Source organism: Bufo bufo, chromosome 4 (assembly GCF_905171765.1).
Source record: "Bufo bufo chromosome 4, aBufBuf1.1, whole genome shotgun sequence".
Classification (NCBI taxonomy): Eukaryota; Metazoa; Chordata; class Amphibia; order Anura; family Bufonidae; genus Bufo; species Bufo bufo.
The window spans coordinates 298,147,860-298,163,495 of NC_053392.1; the positions used below are offsets into that span (position 1 = coordinate 298,147,860).

Here is a 15,636-nt window from a genome sequence, read left to right on the forward strand (position 1 = left end):
CAGAAACAACTCAGACAGTATTGGGAGATAAGGTCCCTACAGCAGTATATAGAGCATGGTAAAATCCCTAAGGGGTTAATCTTGAACAAAACCCCAGCACAAGATCTCCTTGATGAGGAGTTTGAGGGGGAATGGAACAGATTACTATTCTCTTGTTCCATTTCACTCATGCAACTCATAATAAAAAGGAGAACAGCACTATTGGAAGTGCTGAATTCAAAAATTGGAAAATTAAAGGACCACCTTGAAAAATTCTCTAGAAATAGTGAATTTGAAATGTGGCAACAAAGACTCTGTAGTGGATTAGATAAAATTGAGAGTGAGATCATTAATAAAAAACTAAAAAACCCCAAAATACACAGAAAAATCACCAGGGTGAAAGATTTGGAGAACAAGTTCCCTTATTACAGAATGAGATTTCAAAAGGGAAGAAAAAGGAAGGGGATAGGGATCGACAGGGCTTATCAGACAGCTACTCAATCTCTGTGACCAAGGGATATGAGGAGCTGTCTGATCGTCATTTTTTAGATCATACCCCAGCACATCACAGAGCATGATTACGACACAGAGAAAGGACACCTCCCAATCACAGTTTAGAATCACCGACATCACTACAATTTAAGACCCAAGAGCACTTATCAATACCAGAACATAGGGAAGGGACAACATCATATATCACAGAGACAGGATCACCATGCACCTCAAAAGATGAACCACATAGAACAAGTAAGATATCAACACTCAAAACACAGAGGAGGGTCAGAAAGACAAGACGAAGTAAGAGGAAGAGACACATATCACAAAAGACATCACTAGCAACGGATCTCAGCGCAATAATTAATTTAAGTTCAACCACCCTGACTAAAACCCAAAATAATCTGTTAGAGAAAGGTCTGAAGTTTGCCCCCACCAATAAGATGGATAAATTCTCTATGTATATAGGAGTACAAAAACTAATAAGGAATATCTGCCTTAAAAAATATTTTATCAAAAATCCAATTGTGAGGAATGAGAAAGTGATAGTTGAAAAAAACGTAAAAAAAGACAAAAAACTCTAATAAAAACCTCCTAAAAAATTAATCAAATATGTTCCCAAGGAGTGAAATCAGCAAAGAAATAGGAGCCTTTCAGAAGTGTGTAGAGGAAGATATTTGCAAACTAAAGGCTAGACCAAGAGCCACAAACAATCTTATCAGAGGAGAGTTTGAGGCATTGAAACAATTACAAAAAAAACACTCAATCACTATACGCCCCGCGGATAAGGGAGGTGCGGTAGTGGTGATGGACACAATTAATTATAATAGGGAATGCCTCCGACAACTCTCAGATGGGGAGACCTATCAAAAATTGGGGGGAGACCCCCTTGAGAGATTTGAGTTGGAGCTCAGGAGATACAGTATGGACGGATTGGATAATGGTACAATATCACAGCAGGAACTGGATTTCATTTTGGGCACGCAGAGGAGGCTACCATGCTTCTACTGCCTGCCCAAAGTGCATAAAAATCCGAATGATCCCCCAGGACGCCCTATCGTCTCATGGATTGGATCTATCACATCCAATCTGTCCAAATATATAGACGTACAGTTACAGACTATAGTCAAGAAAACCAATTCCTATATTAAAGATACTACCCAAATCATACAGATTCTGGAAAACCTAGATGTCCAGTCTGGATGGATTATGGGCACACTTGATATTCTATCACTTTATACTGTGATTGATCATCAGCAAGGAATTGATGCTGTAAAAATGCAATTAATAAGAGATGGCTCGTATGGAGCAATAAAAAAAGAATTTATAATGAAATGAATAGAGTATATCCTGAGCCACAACTACTTCTTTTTTGAGGGGGAATTCTTCTTGCAGAAGCGGGGTACCGCCATGGGGACCAGATTCGCCCCCAGCTATGCTAATTTGTTCTTGGCTGAGTGGGAGTACAACCTCATCAAGCCAAGGCTGGGGACGGATCTGGCCCTGTGGCGCCGTTACATAGATGATGTGATCTTCATCTGGAAACAGAGTAAAGAAGAATTGGAAAAATTCCTAGAAACATTTAATATCAATAATTTAAATCTAGTCTTTACCTCAAACATACAGGAGAGTACCGATTTCTTGGATTTATTAATCACACAATCTGGTAATAACTATATATGTGAGACATTTTGTAAACCCACAGCTAGAAATAGTTATATTGATTTTTCTAGCTGTCACCTGCCGAAATGGCTGACAAATGTTCCCTCTGGTCAGTTCCGTAGGATTAAGCGGAACTGCACAGAGGGACATACTTTTGAGATGGAAGCCATTGAGATGAAAAGACAATTTATTGAGAAGGAATATCCTGAAAACTTAGTGGAGGAGTCACTCAACCAAATTAGGAAATTGGATAGAAGAGAGTTCTTTAATAAGGAGGACAATAAAGATAAAAATGAGATAGATAAAAATGAGAAAGATAAAACACAAAATAAAGAAGAAGCCATGAGAGTTGTTCTTCCATTTAATGAGAATTATAGGAAGATTCAGAAAATTATTAAAACCCATTGGCACCATGTGTTGAATGACAAAATTGTGGGACACTTACTTCCGACTGTTCCGACGATTACCTTCACTAGGGCACCCAATCTAGGTATCAAGGTGACCCCTCCCGTAAAACCGTTGAAACAGAATAAGTTGAGTTTTTCAGGAACTTGGCTGAAGGGTTTTTATAAATGTGGAAGGTGTATGGGTTGTAGAATGAATAAAAAACCCTGCCTGACGACTAATGTCCCCTCGACTCAGAACGACTATAATTGGGAGATAGAAGATTGTCTTACATGTGACTCCAGTGGAGTTATCTTCCTTCTCCAGTGCCCCTGTAACAGACAATATATAGGACGTACCAAGAGGCCATTCAAAAAAAGAGTGGCCGAACATATTGCCAACATCAGGGAGGGTTATGATAAACATTCCCTATCTAAACATTATAAAGAGATGCATAATCAGGATCCATCAAGTCAGGGGTTTACGGCACTGGAGAAGGTGGAGAAACACTGGAGAGGCGGGGATTTTATCAGACAAATGTCTAGGATAGAATCCAGACGCATTTATGAATTTGGATCTCTACAACCGAAAGGCCTTAATTCGGAATTGCAAATTTTTGGATTTATGTAGGTTGGGTGTCTCGTGGCCGACGGCACGTCGCATGCTAGGCCGTCTATTGGCGCTGCGACGTGTCCTTGGCTCCGAGATACCGACCCTTCTTTCTCTATCAAATCTGAATAATTGTATCAAACTCTAGGATTCCTATGAAACTTTCAAGATTCCTCACATTTACTATTTATTGTTTTACATTCTTATATTGATATTTTAATCTTGAAAATTTGTTTAATAATATTTTATTATAAAAAGTCATTTTATAAGTGTGAGCAATCAGATATCAAGTTTATATTTCACACAATGATATATCACACCAATTGGGACATCTGGGCCAAAAAACGCATGTGTCCCCAAAAAAACGCATGGAAAAACGCATGAAAACCGCAAGTAAGAAAAAAAAAAAAAAACATCAAGGCTGTATAGAATTATCCCCTGATTATGTGGGAGGATTCCCTGGCCAACTGGGAGTAGTATGAACAACAGGTGTCCGAGATTTGGGAAGCAATTAAGGAATGGATAAAAATGGAGGCAGAGCAGGCAGACACTCGACCACTGAGGAAGGGAGAGTGAATCTACCCGAAACGCGAATGGTGATACAAGTGATGTACCTGCATTGAAAATCCTCCGATAATACTGTATGGCCATACAGAAGAAAATTTCTACAGTAAAGGATCAACTATTCTTATCGTCGAAAGCTGCACCGAAGGAAATTGCGGAACAGAGTGGCAACTCCCGCGATCTTTGGAACTCCCGCGAAATTCAAACCAGCTTGCTGTATGGAGTGACTGAATAAGCCGGCAAAAATTTAAAGCTCCATTGAAGCAATAGGGAGATAGCAGACGCTAGACGGTAAGCCAAATATCGATTTAAAGTTTTCTTAGATTCAAAGCTTATATCGACCTTAAAAGGATATGCTATAAGAGACTTTTCACATTATCAGGATTCCTGTGGACACTTTATGAACATATTGCGCTCCCAGTGAATACACCTACAACATTTTCAGTGACATTCAGTTTCTCAAATTGGGATAGAGCTCTAGAAGAAAATACCCCCTCTTTCCCAAACAACAGCATATACTTGAAGTTTTTGGTGTGATATATATTATTGAATTTATCGACACTATTGAGTGGTATCTAATATTCTATCGAATATTTTAACATTGAATTTTCTACCATTCAATTTATCGAATATATTTTTATCGATTATATCTACCATAATATATGTGATTGTAATGTTGTATATTATTGCTACATTGTTCTTATAAATTTTATAACTTGTATTTTATGGGGATTTAATAAATATTTTCTGCATATGTCAATTTGGTTGCCAAGTGTACAAGTGCCCGCTCATTTTCCTATTATTACATTTTTGGTAATAGTTGGTGAATCCTAAAAACCGCACAAGAGCCTTCAGATTTTCGGGTCGATTCCAGTCCAATACAGCACGGACTTTCTCAGGATCCATTCGAAAACCCGAAGATGACAGCAGGTAGCTGCGAACAATTTATTATTCCTTAGAATCTGTAACACCTGTCTCACATGATTCTGATGTGTTTCCATGTCAGGAGAATGAGTAAGAATGTCATCCAGATGCACGATAACAAACCTCCCCACCAGGTGATGAAAGATGTCATTCACAAAATGTTGGAAGACCGCCGGGGCATTGGTCAACCCGAAAGGCATAACCAGGTTCTCAAAGTGACCCTCAGGAGTATTAAAAGCCGTCTTCCATTCATCCCCTTCCTTGATCCTAACCAGATAATTTGCCCCCCTTAAGTCCAACTTGGAGAACACCTTGGCACCAATAATCTGGTTAAACAATTCGGGAATCAAAGGAAGAGGGTAAGGATAACGGATAGTAATCTGATTGAGTTCACGAAAATCCAGACATGGCCGACGACCTCCATCTTTTTATTTACAAAAAAGAACCCTGCACCACTGGACACTTGGAAGGTCTTATGTGCCCTTTCTTCAAGCTCTCGGCAATATATTCTATCATGGCCTGCCTTTCAGGTTCAGAGAGATTATACAACCTAGATTTAGGCAATTTTGCCCCGGGAATAAGATTGACAGGGCAATCATATTCCCAATGGGAAGGTAAATTCTGACATCCACTCTAAAAAAACACATCGGCAAACTCGGATATAAATGAGGGTACAGCCTTAGTAGTAACCACAGAAAAGGATGTATTGAGACAATTTTCAATGCAATAGTCCCCCCAATCCAGAATCTGCCTAGCTTGCCAATCGATAGTAGGATTATGCTATGCTACCCCTAGACTAATGACATCTCCAAGAGCTAATTGGACTGAGGTGTCAGCCAACTGGAGTCCAATCAATGAGATGAGATTGGAGGTGTTGGTTACAGCTGCCCTGCCCTATAAAAAAACACACACCAGTTCTGGGTTTGCTTTTCACAAGAAGTATTTCCTGATGTGAATGATGCCTCGTACAAAAGAGCTCTCAGAAGACCTACGATTAAGAATTGTTGACTTGCATAAAGCGGGAAAGGGTTATAAAAGTATCTTCAAAAGCCTTGCTGTTCATCAGTCCACGGTAAGACAAATTGTCTATAAATGGAGAAAGTTCACCACTGCTGCTACTCTCCCTAGGAGTGGCCGTCCTGTAAAGATGACTGCAAGAGCACAGCGCAGACTGCTCAATGAGGTGAAAAAGAATCCTAGAGTGTCAGCTAAAGACTTACAAAAGTATCTGGCATATGCTAACATCCCTGTTAGCGAATCTACGATAAGTAGAACACTAAACAAGAATGGATTTTATGGGAGGATACCACAGAGGAAGCCACTGCTGTCCAAAAAAAACATTGCTGCACGTTTACAGTTTGCACAAGAGCACCTGGATGTTCCACAGCAGTACTGGCAAAATATTCTGTGGACAGATGAAACCAAAGTTGAGTTGTTTGGAAGAAACACACAACACTGTGTGTGGAGAAAAAGAGGCACAGCCCACCATCAAAACCTCATTCCAACTGTGAAGTATGGTGGTGGGGGCATCATGGTTTTTGGGCTGCTTTGCTGCGTCAGGGCCTGGACGGATTGCTATCATCGAAGGAAAAATGAATTCCCAAGTTTATCACTACATTTTGCAGGAGAATCTGTCCACCAGCTGAAGCTCAACAGAGGATGGGTGTTGCAACAGGACAACGACCCAAAGCATAGAAGTAAATCAACAACAGAATGGCTTAAACAGAAGAAAAATCGACTTCTAGAGTGGGCCAGTCAGAGTCCTGACCTCAACCTGATTGAGATGCTGTGGCATGACCTCAAGAAAGCCATTTACACCAGACATCCCAAGAATATTGCTGAACTGAAACCGTTCTGTAAAGAGGAATGGTCAAGAATTACTCCTGACCGTTGTGCACGTCTGATCTGCAACTACAGGAAACGTTTGGTTGAAGTTATTGCTGCCAAAGGAGGTTCAACCAGTTATTAAATCCAAGGGTTCACATACTTTTTCCACCTGCACTGTGAATGTTTACATGGTGTGTTCAATAAAAACATGGTAACATTTAATTCTGTATGTGTTATTAGTTTAAGCAGACTGTGATTGTCTATTGTTGTGACTTAGATGAAGATCAAATCACATTTTATGACCAATTTGTGCAGAAATCCATATCATTCCAAAGAGTTCACATACTTTTTCTTGCAACTGTATATTGACAAAATGTCCCCTTTGACCGCAGAAAAACATACTCCCTGCTTGCGACTTCTACTTTTGTAAGCAGATCCTGGAGTCGCTCCCCCTAATTGCATGGGTTCATCCTCAGGTAAAAGCTCAGGAGTCTCTTAACCCAGAGAGTCAAAGGAATATGGTACATTATGTAATAGAATGTCCTGAGAGAGTGGGCCCTTAGATCTCTCTCTCTTAGGCGTCTGTCAATACGTACAGCCAAAGACATAGCGGCTTCCAAAGACTCACGATTCTCATAAAAGGCCAAAGAATCCTTCAGCCTCTCAGTTAATCCCTGGCAAAACTTGCTACAGAGAGCTGAATCGTTCCACTCAGTATCCGTAGCCCACCTCCTAAATTCGGAACCATAGACCTCTGCCGAATGCTCTCTCTGACACATTTAGTCTCGGCCAGAGAGGTTCGGTCCGGGTCATCATAGATGAGACCTAAAGCTCCGAAAAATGCATCTACTGATCGGAGAGACTTTGATCCGGTCGGCAGAGACACAGCCCAAGACTGGGCGTTCCCTTTAAGCAACAAAATAATCACACCCACTCTCTGGCTCTCGGCCCCAGATGAGTGTGGACGCAACTTAAAGTACCATTTGCAAACCTCCCCCGAGAATCTATTCGGGAGAGCAACTTTAGGTTCTGGACAGATCAGGTAACCACTCCTAGGATCAACCAACAGTGATCTCTGCATCTGTGAGACGGTCGTGCGGATGTTATCCACCTCCAGAGACAACCCCTGTAGCTGTCCGGTCAGTGCAGCGATAACATCCATGGATGAACTGCTACAACAAAATGACGGTTATTTGGCGGTTTATAATGTCACGATCAGTGTGGGGGAAAAACTCTGTTAAACACAGATGAGGGAAGGGAGAACAGTAACTGGGCCTGGAAACTAGGGAAGAAACAGGTCCCTGCCTATCAATATGAATAGACCTTGAAGGTAGGAATATTCATATGCAGTATACCTAGGCCCTTATATCTCTATAAGGCCCTGGAATGAGGTTAGGACCAGAGACAACCCATTCCTCCCCAAATGGACGAATGGAAGTCTCTGTCTCAGGCCCAGATACAAACAACAGGGAATATAACAAACACAAAACAATAAGAACAGACAAGACTTATCTGAAAGTAGAAAATTGGCAACTCCAGAAGCACCACAGAGTACAACCGACCAGCTAGTTAGAAGGCAGGAAGAAAATCTATAAACCGCACCTCCAAGAGTGAGAAGCTGCTACTTATGGGAAAGGTATTTTACCAAGAAGCGACACCTGAAGCAAGGGGTGTAGCATTCACCAAAACACAGACACAATAAGTTCCACAGTGATCTTGTCAATTTAACCCACGAGTTGCCAGTCTTTCCAATCTCCTGGTACCTGCCACAGGAACGTCTGTGACAGTACTTTGGGCAGGTGACTTTCCCAGTCGGTACTGTGAATGACAATATCATCCAGGTAAGCCGAGGAGTACCGCCGATGTGGACGAAGCACAATGTCTATTAGACATTGAAAAGTGGCGGGGGCGCCATGCAGACCAAAGGGTAACACCTTATACTGATACAGCCCCTCAGGCGTGATGAAGGCAGTTTTCTCTTTGGCAGCCTCCGTTAAGGACACCTGCCAGTACCCTTTCGTGAGGGTTAAAACAGAAAAATACTGTGCTTGTCCTAACTTCTCGATTAGCTCATCCACCCGGGGCATGGGATATGCATCGAATTTAGATACCTCGTTCAGCTTACGAAAATCGTTACAAAACCGCAACGTCCCGTCCGGCTTGGGTATTAAGACTATAGGACTGGCCCACTCACTTTTAGAGTCCTCGATGACGTCTATCCTCAGCATTTCCTCCGAGATGGCTTTTCGACGAGCCTCGGGTACCCGGTATGGCTTTAACTGGACTTTTGCTTGAGGCTCAGTGACAATGTCATGATGGATTGTGGAAGTGCGTCCACGGAGGTCCAAGAACACATCCGTGTTTCGACTAAAAATCTCCTTGGCCTCCTGAGCCTGTTTAGAGGAGAGGCTGTCAGAAATTTTTACTGTGGCAACCACTTCCCTTGCATCAGACAGAATGGCTGGAACCTCCTCCACTGGAAAACCCTGCCACACAACCTGGCACAAGTGATCTATAGATTCTGGGGTACCTGTTGCACACAGCTTCCTGGCATATAGATGAGTATGAAGAAGCCAGCACTCGCTCAGATGCACGCTGCCCGGGAGAAGAGCCCACTCCACAATAATCAATTAAAAAAGACTCCCAGCAGCTGTGTCTTGATGCAGATAAACTGTTTATTCCATAAATAGAAATGGTCCTACAACCAGGACGCGTTTCGGCAATGTGCCTTCATCAACAGGTATATCCAAGTGTGATAAGAGCAAGATATATATACAAAAGGTACCGCCCACAGGGACGGAAGGCCCATCCCACAAGGGGAGTGGCCACAAAGGGATACAAAACATTAATATTAATCAGCATACTGCAATAACAAACAAACAAAAAGCACTATGATAGAAAAACTATCTTACATGTTGTAGTCTAATCCCATGGTAGATAATTAAATAGTTGACGCCTGAAAAAAATATAAACAATAAATCAATTATAATCAATAAAAAATAATACATGTTACAAGTGCATAACCTCATATTCCTTATTCAGGCCTCTCGGGTGCAATATATCCAACGTATGGATCCAGAACGTAGGAGGATTTTCTTGATATCACCCCCCCCCCCTACGTGGTCTAATCACCTGTTCCAAAACCTGGAACTTCAGCTGGGCTATGGAATGTCTACATTTATCAAAGTGACTTGGTATAGGTAACAACAAGTTTTTTGTCCTGATGGTTGACTTATGTAATTCTATCTCTCACTGCCTGCATTGTCTCTCCAATGTATAGCAGACCACAAGGACATTTAATGAGATAGATAACATTAGAAGATTCGCATGTAAAGAAACCCTTTACTTCAAATAAACGTCCAGTATGTGGATGATAGAATGTATGATGTGCGAACATTGGAGACAATGCAGGCAGGGGAATGTGCCTTTACGTGGTGTTGACAGTACACTCTGGGGTGATATACATTTGGTGCCTCCTATATCTGCATTGACTAACATGTCCCTATAACTAGGGTTCTTTCTATTGCAGATCAAAGGTGGACTTTTAAACTCCATAACCTCTGGATAGGCCTTATTCAACAGGTGCTAATGTTTCCTGACAATATTGTCAATCTGTGTGTTAAAAGGATGAAATTTGTGTATAAACGCTACCCTGGCGGTGTCCCTTTTATTAGGGTTGATTGTCACAACAGGGATTGGTCAACACCACTACTAGCTAGTATGTTTAAGGGATATCCTCGTTCCTTAAATCTAGTAGTCATTTCCTCAAGCCTCTGGTTCTGTATAGATGGATCCGAAACAATCCGTTTCACCCGCTGATATTGAGATTTAGGTATAGATTTCTTTAAAGAGGGGGGATGTGTACTCGTATAGTGTAGAATGCTATTTCTATCTGTCTCCTTCCTGTAAAGGTCAGTGGATAGCTGACCCTCTTGGTTTTTTATAACCATCGTATCCAAAAAGCTGACCATGTCCCTGTCACATGACATGGTGAACTGTAGACCGTCACAACCTGTGTTTAAATTATCAATGAACATCAGCAGAGTCTCACGTGGCCCCGCCCATATGCAAAAAATATCATCAATAAATATTTTCCAAATGAGGACATTGTTTCTGTATAAGTCATTAGTGTAAACACATGTTTCTTCAAATGAAGCCATGAATATATTTGCATAAGGCGGGGCCACGTTCGACCCCATCGTATGCTGATTCATATTGATGTTTTGTATCCCTTTGTGGCCACTCCCCTTGTGGGATGGGCCTTCCGTTCCTGTGGGCGGTACCTTTTGTATATATATCTTGCTCTTATCACACTTGGATATACCTGTTGATGAAGGCACATTGCCGAAACGCTTCCTGGTTGTAGGACCATTTCTATTTATGGAATAAACAGTTTATCTGCATCAAGACACAGCTGCTGGGAGTCTTTCTTAATTGATTATCCTGGCATATAGAGACTGACGGTAGCCATAGTTAGTGTCCATGGGCTCAACGTGATGGGGACAGTCAGCCCTTACATAGCCATGCTACTGACACCGCCAGCAGACTATCGGAGCCAGGTCCGCAGTGGGTACATCCTGGGTGGGTTTTATCGGCTCAAACCTCCGGGCCTGGGGTGGAGATTTCTGAGGTTTGACTGGCTCCCTCCCGAAAGAACCCACATTTAGTTTCCTGGTAGCCTTGTAGCGTTCCACCAGGTCCACCATATCAATGGCATTGTCAGGAGACACCTGGCCGATCCAGTGCTGTAGAGGGGGTGGCAAAGCCCTCCAGAACATATCAGCTAACAGACGATCCAGCATAGCAGTGGGGCTCAGCACGATAGGCTGTAGCCACTTTTGCAAGAGGTGAAGTAAGTTATAATACTGGGGTCTCACTGGCTCATCCGGGTTGAACCTCCACTGATGCACCTGCTGGGCCCAGACCAACACATTCACCCCCAGTCCTGCCAGAATCTCACCTTTGACTTTCTGGTAGTCTACCACTTGATCGTCTGGCAAGTCGAAATACAGCTGCTGGGAAACGGATGCCAGGAACGGAGTGACAACTTCAGCCCACTGATCTCGGGGTAGATTCTCCCTTGTGGCCACCTTCTCGTACATCGCCAGGTAGGTTTCGATGTCATCTGAGGGTGTCATCTTGGGGATCGCCGCACGTACCGTTTTTCGGACATCATGGACACTCTCGGACGCTCCTGCCGTCTGTAAAGCCATCACATGTTTTAACAGCAGCTGGTTTGTTTCTTGCTGGTGTTGGTTAGCCTCCACGGGAGCTTTCATTACAGCCTCCATTTTGTCACGTGACACAGGTTTGAATTTAGCTGGTTTAATCCAGGACATCCAGCCTCAGATCCCAGCACACACACACTTTGCTGCTGTGCCCAGCTGCCTTTGAACGACAGCTAGGTGCTGCCAAAACCTGGACCGGCACTTAAAATCCAGTCCAGTGTTTGACCCCACCTGGCTGAAAATCAGCCCAGCAGCACACGCTAGGAGGAAAATACCTGTTTTCCCAGACCATACCCTTCACTGTGTCACAATAGTACTTACTTGTCCCTCATTTTGTCTATGCGGCCATTTGCTTTGCACTCGCACACGCTGTGGGCTTTTCCGCCAAGTTCCCAACCAGATGTGGCCACTTCTTTTTCTGGCCAAGCGCTTATTGGACAAAATGACCAGAGAATCCCTTTAAAAATTTGTATTGTATGGCAGCATCATTTATGTGCACAGTATATGATGACACTATTTTTACAGATATACTTTAAATTGTAGGCTTTTGTCTGTGCTTATGCATTTGTTAAAGGTCCCATATATTATCTTTAATAAACTTTTCAACTTTTTTTTCTCAGATATGACTGGTTCCAAACAGATTCTACAGTGACTTTGGTTATCTATACCAAGCAAAAGGTAAGATAATATAGCAACAACTGTCATAACCAGGAATGAAATTCCCATTTAAGGGTCCAAAATTCCCTGTTCCTTGTACCATCACTGTCTTTTTGCCGAGATCCTGTAAGAGATGCCTTTCATTGAGCCTGTGCATTAGCCTCTGCACAAGCAGGGAAGCAAGTGACCCACTTCTCCTGACGTCAGTCTTTAAAGTTTAATTTTTTTTTAGCCATAATTGAAATAGGGGCTCCTAGGTCAATGATAACTTGCTTGCCATAACAGCCAGGTTTGCCAACTGTTCAGAAATTTCTGGACAGTCAGTAAAATAAAGGCCCTGTGTCTGTGAAAAAATAGATGTGTCGTGATTTTTTTGAAGGCTGGTGGTACTTGACTAGGTTATTTTGGTGGTAAATATCAGCATTTTACAGCTCATAGTAAATTCTGGTAATGAGTTCTTGTTAGTGTTGTTCGAGCACCAAAGTGCTCTGGTGCTCGAGTAAAACACCTCGGGATGCTCGGGTGCTCTACCAAGCACCCGAGCACAGTGGAAGTCAATGGGAGAACCCGAGCATTAAACCAGGCACCCCCCTGATCTGAAGAGGGGAGGGTGTCTGGTTCACATGAAAAGGTCAGAAATTGATGGAAACACCACTGAAATAGTTCGGGAACAGCATGGGGAGGTTGTCTGGATACATCTTGGACTCACAGGTAGCTGCTGGGAACAATGTTGTCCGAGTAGTACGCCACTTTTACAGACTGACAATAATACGCACCAAACCAAAGATAAAATCGATTTTAGACCGAGGAATAATTGTTAGGAAACATTCTTTCCTGTGTAGTTACTTGTATATCACATAAAGGAGGGCCTCATTCACATTGTGGTACAATTGTTCAGGTAGTGGGACTCTTACACTTATAAAGCCTATGCACTAAGGGAAAGGGCTTTCTAAAATTACAAGGAACTGGCACTCCAATATACCCTTAATTACACATAAAGGAGGGCACCATACCCACCCTTGAAAAATTATGATTGCTGGCCTGCTGGTGACCCTCAAAAACATTAGGGGCAAGGGGGCCTGCTGGTGACACTCTAAAACATTAGGGGCGAGGGCCTGCCGCGGATCTGATTATCTAAAACTTTAGGGGTGAGGTTCTTCTGCTGAGCTGACCATCTAAAACATTAGGGGTGAGGGCCTGCTGCCGAGCTGACCATCTAAAAAATGTTGTGGGCTAGAGCCTGCTGCCGAGCTGACCATCTAAAAAAATTTGTGGGCGTGGGCCTGCTGCCGAGCTGACCATCTAAAAAATTTTGTGGACGAGGGCCTGCTGCCAAGCTGACCATCTAAAACATTATGGGTGAGGGCCTGCTGCCAGGCTGACCGTCTAAAAATGTAGGGGTGAGGGTCTGCTGCTGAGCTGACTCTCTAAAGCATTATGGTTGAGGACCTGCTGGTGACACTCAAAAACATTATGGGTGAGGGCCTGCTGCTGAGCTGACCCTCTAAAACATTAGGAGCGAGGGCAGCCTAAAATGCATGTTGATATGATGGAGGAGGAGGACAAGAAAAGGGAGATTGAACCAAATACTCTTTTTAGTGGTGGAAGGGGTGCATGGGAATACAGTGTATTCAGTACCTCATAAAAGCCACATTTAGAGTGCCTTTATGTTCAGCCGCCTTCCTCACTTGGAGTAGAGAAATCAGGGGCAATCCAGGCCTTGTTCATTTTTATAACAGTCAACCGGTCAGCATTTTCAGTTGACAGGTGGATGAGCTTATCAGTTCAGGTATCACTGAGGACGCTGACACGGTCTGCTACGTACTCCTTCACCATCTTCCAAAATGTTTCCCTCTAAACCGCACATCAAGTTGAGGGTGCTGGCGGGGTGTGATAAAACTGTACCAGGCCTTGGAGAGTGTTGCCCTGCTTCTGTTGGAACTGCTGTGTGTTCCCCTCGTCTCCCCTCCTCGGTTGGCCAAGGAACTACGTACTCTGCGGCCAGAGTTGTCAGCTGAAAATTTTTGGAGCAACTTTTCCACATAGACCTTCTGGTATTGCACCATTTTGCTCGTCCTCTCCACCACAGGAATGAGAGATGAGAAGTTCTCTTTGTAGCGGAGGTCGAGAAGGGTGAACAACCAGTAATCTGTGTTGGCCAACATGCCTACAACGCGAGGGTCACGGGAAAGGCAGCCTAACATGAAGTCGTGCGAATTGGGTCTTCCACCTTTGGGGGTGTGGTAGTTCTCCTCTTCCCCCATGTGGACGAATGAGTCATTTATGATAGGTTGGCCATACCTTTCAGGTATTGTTGTGGTGGGTAAGGTGTATATTGTCTTCATCATTAGGTGGTGGGGAGACCTAATGGTTTACAACGCCGGCATATCGCCAATTGGGTGACCTCATATTAATATAGATGGGATGGTTTGGAGTTGTTCGTATAGTATTGATAATAGGGTAGTGTCTACTTGTATAGATGGGATTTCCCATTGGATTCTATTCTAGTAAAATATTGTATATTGATCTTACACATGTATGTACAATTCTTTCACAGGTTTTCTTTTTGCACAGGTGTTAATAATTTTTCCTAGCACATTGTCCACTTTTTCAGTGCACCTCACTAGTCACTCATGTTACTAACAGCAAAATGTATTTTCATTATATAATGATGAGTGTCATCATCACTTATTTTTTGGATGCTATTTATATATATTTTTTTCCGCATATTCACATCCCTCATTAGTTTATCTTCACCATATATGTTTTTACACAAACACACCAAACAATTTTCAATCTCTTTTCACATCTTATATCTAGTTGTCACCACATCTATACTTTTGCGCAATGCTATTGCTTTATACTTTCACTTTGGTTACATTAGTATAGATATATTACATATGTGCCTATTTTTCACATGCATTGTTTTTTAAAAGTATGAAAAATACTACTAGATGACTGACTATTCATGGTGAGATCTAGTCTTTACACTCCCCCTTTATAGTTTTTACTCTATTCACGCCCTCATGCATAGTATTATTGCTCTACACCTACAGGGAGTGCAGAATTATTAGGCAAGTTGTATTTTTGAGGATTAATTTTATTATTGAACAACAACCATGTTCTCAATGAACCCAAAAAACTCATTAATATCAAAGCTGAATATTTTTGGAAGTAGTTTTTAGTTTGTTTTTAGTTTTAGCTATTTTAGGGGGATATCTGTGTGTGCAGGTGACTATTACTGTGCATAATTATTAGGCAACTTAACAAAAAACAAATATATACCCATTTTCAATTATTTATTTTT

General features: G+C 42.3%; 1 protein-coding gene across 2 annotated transcripts in view; it reads left to right on the forward strand.

Annotated features, from left to right (window-relative positions):
- LOC120998159 (cytochrome b5 reductase 4) overlaps window positions 1–15,636 on the forward strand; it is a 352,348-nt gene that overhangs the window by 174,419 nt on the left and 162,293 nt on the right. For both annotated transcript variants that reach the window (XM_040428717.1, XM_040428718.1), the window contains exon 7: window positions 12,293–12,350. In XM_040428717.1, the coding sequence (XP_040284651.1) occupies window positions 12,293–12,350 (58 nt within the window). The remainder of the gene's footprint in view (window positions 1–12,292; window positions 12,351–15,636) is intronic.